Source organism: Vigna unguiculata, chromosome 11 (assembly GCF_004118075.2).
Source record: "Vigna unguiculata cultivar IT97K-499-35 chromosome 11, ASM411807v1, whole genome shotgun sequence".
Taxonomy (NCBI): domain Eukaryota; kingdom Viridiplantae; phylum Streptophyta; class Magnoliopsida; order Fabales; family Fabaceae; genus Vigna; species Vigna unguiculata.
This window is the reverse complement of record NC_040289.1, coordinates 17720890-17729162: the sequence shown is the minus strand read 5'-3', so window position 1 is coordinate 17729162 and position 8273 is coordinate 17720890. Positions and strand designations below refer to the sequence as shown.

The 8273-nt window shown below is 32.6% G+C and overlaps 1 protein-coding gene across 1 annotated transcript; it reads left to right on the top strand.

Annotated features, from left to right (window-relative positions):
* The first annotated feature begins 4186 nt into the window (after positions 1-4186).
* LOC114170223 (U-box domain-containing protein 56-like) lies at positions 4187-4960 on the top strand. The gene is made up of 2 exons (XM_028055711.1): positions 4187-4375; positions 4661-4960. Exons 1-2 carry the CDS (start codon positions 4187-4189, stop codon positions 4958-4960), a joined length of 489 nt encoding a protein of 162 aa, XP_027911512.1.
* Positions 4961-8273: the final 3313 nt, after the last annotated feature.

Here is an 8273-nt window from a genome sequence, read left to right as displayed (position 1 = left end):
TATTTATAACTCTACACTCATAAAATCACGAGATTTGTTTATTTCCTTTTCACATAGAATTTAACCAGCTGCTTGTAACAAGAGAATTGTTACCTTTAACTGTGGATACTGATTAAGAAATTAAAATAATGAAATGGTTTATAATAGACAACAATCAAGAGAAAATATACCATTACATTCTTTTGATAAAACTCATTTTTAATTCCTCAAGAAATTCTATTGGTATTGGTTATGTAAGTGTTTTGCCCTCACTAACCTTGGTAATTCCTTAAATGTTCTTTTGTTTAATAGGTCACCTATTGTTTGGATTTCAGAATTTCCAAGGTGTTGGAGCTTCTATATTTATTTAGACGTCTCATATTGGTGATTTGGGACTTACACTTACAAGAGCAGATCGTGTGATCGTGTGATTGTTGTTGATCCTACTTGAAACCCAATGTGTGTCTTGAAGCACTTTAAATTTTTTATAAATTTGTTGTATAATATACAAAAAGAAGTAGCATTATTGGTATTTTCTAATTTAGAAACTATTATCCACTTAATTATTTTCTGTTATGTGAGTAAATAAATATTATTTGAACACCTTTGACATGTTTGATAAATAGATTTTAGGTTTTTTATTTTTTTTTATTTTTAAAAAAATATGACTTTAACTGCAGCTAAGGTATTCAATATAATTATTTTAACCACCAAGTATTAAATATAATTTTTGTAAAATTCACTTGGTTACAACCATCGCTAAATTTTTTAAATTTTTGAATTTACTGACGATTACAACTGTCGCTAAGTATTAAATATACCTTTTTTAAAATTTACTTAACGATGGTTAAAATCGACTTTAATATTTTTGTTGGCGGTTATAATTAACCAACGTTATGATGATTTGTGACGTCAAATTCCGTGTCAGTTATTTAATTGACGAAAAACAAATAGTGATGGTTCAAACCGATACTAAATTATATATCAAACTGACGTTAAAAATTAAGATTTTAGGAGTGTTAGGTAAAAAAAAATTACAATAACCGCAGTTACAAGGGAGAATTTTTCTCTTGATCCTTCTTAATTCTTAATTAAAGATTTTATTTTATTTTAACAACTCACTAATAAAAAATTTACTTGCCGTTTGAAAGAATTTATACAATTGTATAATTTTATAATTCAATAATATTTTTATTATAAATATATTTTTTAAATTATTACTCAATGAACTATAATTTTTACAAATTTTCTCTTTAAAAGGTAATTATTTACATTTCTTCTTTATTTTTGTGTTAATTATTTTAATTAATATTTAAAATATTTAAAAGTTTTCTTTTTATATATTAACTCATTAGTTTTCAAGAAAATCAATGTGATTTTAATACTTTTGTAATACATTTTGTTGAAAAGGAGTTGAAAATTGGTATATAAAAAGAACTAAAATAAATATATTTCATTCAAAAGATAATTTTAATAATATTATACTATGTATTAAAAAAATCATTTTGGAGATGAGTAACATTTGAATCAAATATGTAAATAAATAATCATATATGTATGTAATTTAAATTGGAGAAGTCAATTAGGTTTTATTTCTATTTTTTGGTATGGTTTAACCATTATTTTTTATATTTTTAGGAGTTAAATGAAACTTAAAGATAACATTTTTTCGTTATATTGTACTCAAAATTAAGGTGTCCAAAAAGTTATGTCAATCTTAATTGTACCAATTATGTATCATTAATGTTTTATTTTTTTAAAAATTTAAAATGGTTGTTTTAATTCCAAATGTTTGTACATGTACATGATGATAATTTTTTTATATTCTATAGTATTTGTTAGTTAGTTTTTTTTTTATTTGTGTTCTTGATTGATATCATATCCATTATTTCAGTCTGAGATAGGGGTGAGTATGGATTAGATTTTAAAATCCAGATCCAAATATTTGGATCAAGATTTAAATCCAGTCCTAATATTTGGATCAAGTTCAAAATTCATAATCCATTTGGTTCTTTCCACTTCCATCCTAGTCCATCTGAGTCTTTGGGCCCGTTGTGCTCGTTTGGGTAATCGGGCCCGGCGTGCCCGTTCGGGTCATCAGGCCCACCTAGCCCATTTTGTTCTTCGACCCCGTTTGGCCTGTTTAGTTCTTTGGGCCCATTTGGCACGTTCGGGTCTTCGGACCCACCTGACCTGTTTTGGTCATTAGGTTTGCCTGACTGGTTTTGGTAACCGGGTCCGTTTGGCCCGTTCGGGTCTTCGGGCCCGCTTGACCCATTTGGATCTTCGGGCATGCCTGGCCAGTTCGGGTCTTTGGGCCCGCCTGGCCCGTTCAGGTCTTCGGGCCTGCCTGACCTGCTCAGATCTTCGGCCAGCCTGGCCAGTTCGGGTCTTCGGGCCCGCCTGACCCGTTAAGGTCTTCAAGCCCGCCTGGCCCGTTCGGGTCTTGGACCCTCCTGGCACGTTCGGATCTTCGGGCCCACCTAGCTCGTTAGGATTTTCAGGCCCGTCTGGCCCGTTTGGATCTTATTGCCCGCTTGACCCGTTTGGGTCATCGGGCTCGCTTGGCCCGTTCGGGTCATCGGGCCCACTGGCCCGTTCGGGTCATCGAGCTCACTCAAATTTTCCTGGTCGTTGGGCCCATTCGGGTCATTGGGCTCTCCCGAATTTTCTGGGTCGTTGGACCCGATCGACTCGTCTGGTTTGTCAGGCCCTCCTAGCCCGTTCATATCTTTAGGCCCGTCCAACCTTTTATGGTCGTCGGGCCTGCTCGGTCCGTACAGGTCATCGACCAAGGCCCATCTGAGTCTACATTTAGCCTAGTCCATCTCAACCTTTACCTTAACCCAACTAAAAATTTAAACTGAAAATTGGGATTGGATTTTTTGGATTATCCATATTTGAAAATCTTGATTTATAGAATGGATATCCAATCCATAAAATATATAAGATTTAAATTAGATTGAAATCCAGATCCATTAAATGAATTTTAAATGGATTATATATTTAATAAAATGGATTTTAAATGGATTGGATCAAAGCAAAAGTGGATTGCATCAAGAAAATTAGATTTTTTGTCTACCCCTAGTCTGCGAAAGAGTTTATATTTGTAGAAAAGAATTTTAAAATAAAAGATAATTGTTCATGAACTTTCCCTACAAGCCTAAAATATTATAATATAAAAAACAAAAAGAATGAAAATAAAATAATATGAAAAATGAAATCTTAAATTTAAAATTGAACACTTAACATAAAATATATAAAAGAATAATAAATAAAACAAAAAGTTGCCCCATGTTACTGCATTCGTATTGATAATAATAAGGATGCATGGTTAGGGTTTCTTGTAAATCCAAAATCAGAGAATAGGATTCTTATTTACAATAATAACGATACATCTCAAAGATAGACGAAAGATGAGAGAGTAGGTTTTCTTCTCGTTCTTTTAAGAGAAGAAAGAAGGTTTGGTGAGATGAAGAACAAGTAATTTGTAACCTACCTAGAGAGAAGAAGAACAGACACTACAAAAAATTTATTTTTTATTAGTGTTTTTTTTAGCGTTTTAATAAACCGCTACAAATATTTTTATTTACGTTATTTTTTTAACCGTCACAAAATTTAAATTATTTTAAACTTATATGCTTTTAGAGTTGTTAAGGATTCAAAACAAAGAATTGAAAACTTTGTAAATCAAATATTCGTGACTTGTCTCGTCTTCTCCTCTCCTCTTAGGTTTTCTCTCTCAAGGGCTTCTTCATTTCCCTCTAGCAGGCGTTATCATTTCTTTTCGTTGTGCATTCTCAATTCTTATTTTTCACTTTTCTCCAACGATGGTGGAAAATTACTACGGGGATTTCTTGGTTTGAAATAGCAAAAAGGTGAACCATCAAATACTTTTTCCCCTTATAATTTGTGTCATTATTAGTTTGCTATTTTAAAAACTAGAAGGTAAAGCTTCGATTAACCTAGAATTTCTTAGTAAGCAAATTTTGGTTGATACTGTGTTGTGACAAGTAACATGCGTGGAGTTGTTTTTTTTTTTTACTTATTTCAGAATTTGTAACAGCTGCATTTACTTTATACTTAATGTTTATTTATGCATAGCTTGAAGAAAAATTAAATTGAAACAGTGAAAAAGAAAATCCGATTTTGAGTTTTCTAATAGAGTGCACCACCATTTGGGTGAGATAGCTAATGTTAATTTGATATGGTCAAAAAGATAGGCGAAGCAAGCTTGGGAGATGCATTTTCTGTGAATCTATGTGAGTTGCTTCTTGAACTATCCGACAACATCATTTGTAAATGTGCTCTTGGACAGAAGTACACTAACAACATGGTCAAAGAGCTTGCAAGGAGGTTGATGATTCAACTTGCAGCTGACACTTGGGGATCTGATGTAATCATCTAAAATTGCAAGCATTGTGTGTAGGATTCTTCTGGTATTTTCTAGGACAATGATAGTTTAGGGATCTCTTTGTTTTATTGAGTTGAGGGCCTTTACAGTGGTCCTCCAAGTGACCCAAACTCAAAGTTGATCACCTTTAACCCTGAAGCATGAGAAGGCAAGCGTTTAATTGTTTGCATACTGTAGTTGAATAGCGAAGCATAAGATGCATAATTTTCTTTGCTGTTATTGTCAATATAGTTCTCTCTATCTTTGTTTTCTTCTCTTGCAATATAGTTTCCAATCGGTGGAGTGATATCTAAGAAAATTCTCCCTGCATGTGTTCCCACTTTGTTGGAAGTCATGCGAGATCCACATGTAGTTGTAGATGGTTTTACTTATGAAGCTAAGACTATACAAGGATGGCTTAATGGTAGTAATGACAACTCACCAATGACTATTGATAAGCTTGACCCTCACAATCTTGTTCCTAATTATGCTCTTCGTTCTGCAATCCATGATTGGCTTCAAAACCGTCAAAATATGATGTATTTTGTGACAGTTTTTAACCGTCTAAATATGATGAAATATAAATAAATTAGACTACATTTTGTGGCAATTTTTAACCGCTATTATATTTTTTCTTCTAACAATACCAGCAGTTAGAATATTTTTGTCACAATCTATTTTTGACATTCGTAATTCTGACGGTTATTTAAACCGTCAGAAATGTCATTTGTGACGGGTTTTAACCGTTAGAACTTGTAGATGGTTTTACTTATGAAGCTGAGGCTATACAATGATGGCTTGATGGTGGTAATGACAACTCACCAATGACTAATGATAAGCTTGACCCTCACAACTCACAATATTAAACCACTAAAAAAATGTTAATTTTGTTATTTTATTCTAACTGCAACAGATTTTTATTATTTTAATATTTTTAACTTTTTATTAAGATGTCATTTGAATTTTTTTTTTCGTTTTGAGCACCATCTCTTTTACGTGATTTCTAGTTCTTGTATGCTAATAAGCAATGGCCAATCATTTCTTTATTCAATTTGTTGTACAAAATTTCCAAAAAGCTTGTGAAATTTCTTAAAGCGTTCAGAGAGAGGTGTGCAATTCTGGTAAATTTTTCAAAATTCAAAGTATGTGAGATTTCACATCTCCCTCAAAAGTGCAACATGACCTATTTGATGACGTCTTCGTAAAAAAGTGGTAATTTTCTATTCTACTGAACTCTTTGATTTATTTTTCACGGTTTGTAATTTTTAATTCTATTGATTGCTCTCATTTTGCAACTAATAATCTAATCACGATTAAGCATGGATTACAATGAGAAATTTTGCCACTAAAACCCTAATGACGACTAAGTATGGGTTTATGGTTAGAAATGTAATGTGTGTCGCTCATACTCTACACCTAGAGCTGAAATTTTGTTTGTGTTGTGATTGCATCCGGAGCTAGCATGGAGGAAATTACCACTCTAATTATATCTTTCATATGCAATTTAATTAATATTGCTAAACTGACCTAACCAAAAGACATGCCAGAATTTAATTAAACAATTATTTTCTTTAAATTCTTACAGGTCGGTACTTCAGAGTGAAAAACCAACAAAATTATTTTTCTATCAAACTTTCTTTTCCCTTGCCACTACTTCCTCCAATTCTCTCCAAGAAAAAAAAAGAAAGGAAAGAAATAAAGAGAAATATATTTATGACAAAACTATTAATAAGGTAAAAGTATAGATAAGTTACCTTGAAGAAGAACACTGTCTTTGTTGTTCCTCTTCTCTCTCTAAATAGGTTACAAATTACTTTTTCCTCACGAAACCTATTTTTTAGTGGCGAAACTTGGAAAAAACAATTTAGAGATGCCAAATTAGATTTATTTCTTTATCAAACCAAGACCTAGCTAAATGTTTAGAAAAATACATAATCGAGGAATGAAAAAAGAAGCAAGACATCAAATGATAAAAGCAATGGACAGTATATAATGCAAACAAAATTATAGTGAAACCCAACACTAAACCTATGTAGCAACAGTTGTTTGCCATACATATAAGTTCTTTTTCGTCCTAGTGTGGTCATACAACAAAACCAACATTTTATTTTTGCTTTCAAAATCTTGTGCTAATAACTACTTGTTTACAACTTGGATAACTTTCAGCCATGGATTTTTGTACCACACCAAAATATTTTGACCTAAATCGATGAAAAATGATCAGACAGACTCAAAGATTTCACCGTAGTAATCACTCTGGCAGCCTCTGATCTTCAAAAGGATGAGAGCACAGTGAGAAGTTTTAGAAAGAAATTAGAGAAAATTTAGAGAAACTGAGTTTTAAAGAGATATTGTTTTCTAAATAATGAAATCTTTTATGAAATTTCTATTTATATATAAATGGTTTATTTATTAAAATAACACTAAGATCTCATTATTTTAAACACAATCACTCCTAAAGTATGATTTTATAGATTCTCACAATTAATCCTTGTATACAAAAACATAAAAGAGAATTTTGCTGCAACTTGCAATAAATTAAAGAAATGGAAGAATTTTCAAATGAAGTTCTAGTACAAGTGTTTTTTTACTAGCTCAAATCAGTATTATAAATTGTGTTTTAATTTATTTTAGATGTTTGTAGTTTTCATAAAACTGTGATATACTTGGCACTTGCAGAAAAAATCTGAACTAAGTTGACTGCTATAACCCTAACTATCATATGCAGCATATCAAATATATATATATATATATATATATATATATATATATATTTATTTATTTATTTATCTTTGTGATAGGTGAGACTACAGTAGTAAACCTAAACCAAGTTGAGATATCTTCCTCAATAGTGGTGCTAAGCATATCATACTTTTACAAAAAAAAAACAAACATCTTAAATAAAAAAAATCTGAGATTTATAATACTAAACTGACCTAGTTTGGAGACATACAGGACAATACTTCCTTTTCTTTTTAAGTTTTTACAGGTTGCAGCTGTAACATCCCATTTAAATAATAAGATAATTAAAGGAAATCTTACACTGGATAATATAAAGAGCCAAGTTGCGGAGTATAAAGGCACTCCTTATAGTTATCCAAGGTACTTAAAAGGAAATACTAAAGCTCACTACAATGCCTACAACCTAAAATGAGTAAGAGATAGCCAGTATTCGAAATAAAGCTTTAGGGCAATACAATACACGGGCCTTCGCCCTAAAGAAAAGCCCAAAGAGACATGAAGTCCAACACAGGTAGACTGTGCAGCGGAACCATCCCTTCTCTGTTGACCTCGAGTACCTCTCGCAACGGTAGAAGAACAACATACAAGGCAATCAAACAAGCAAAAGGGTAATCTAGAGCCAAAATGATTTTATCATGCAATCAGATATACTTTCACAGTCCAATATACATACATCATCCAAGCATGTTATGACCTCCCAATCAATACACTAAGACTCAACTTGACTCATCCGGATACATATAATCTGGTCGGATTCAGCGGATGCTCGCACTTGTGGTGGATACCTCTGCTCACCCCCGAGCTATGTGTTACAAGTGTTACAAGTGTTACAATGAATCAATTCCCTCACACACAAGGGTAACCCTTAATGAATTTCAGGCCTCCTGCTACTCTCACCATAGGAGTCAGTCCGCTCTAAGTGAGACTGATTGACTCCTTAGAGTGTCAGGATGCAATCCATACCTTGAATTCTTACCAAATTATATAGATGGGGCACCACCATGGACACCCACTAATAGGGGCCATGGAATTACGTCTCAACCACTGAAGTACGACCCTGAAATCCCACTTAGCGATTTCAAGGAATTACGCACTGACCACAGACCAATCATGTTCAATCAATCAAGTAATGTTTACCATACACAATATCTCATGTCAA

Excerpts from the sequence above, each read along its gene's own strand:
- LOC114170223 (XM_028055711.1), top strand. The coding sequence starts at position 4,187 with ATGGTCAAAAAGATAGGCGAAGCAAGCTTGGGAGATGCATTTTCTGTG. Across the intron at positions 4,376-4,660 it reads CTGACACTTGGGGATCTGAT|TTTCCAATCGGTGGAGTGAT; the intron begins GTAATCATCTAA and ends CTTGCAATATAG.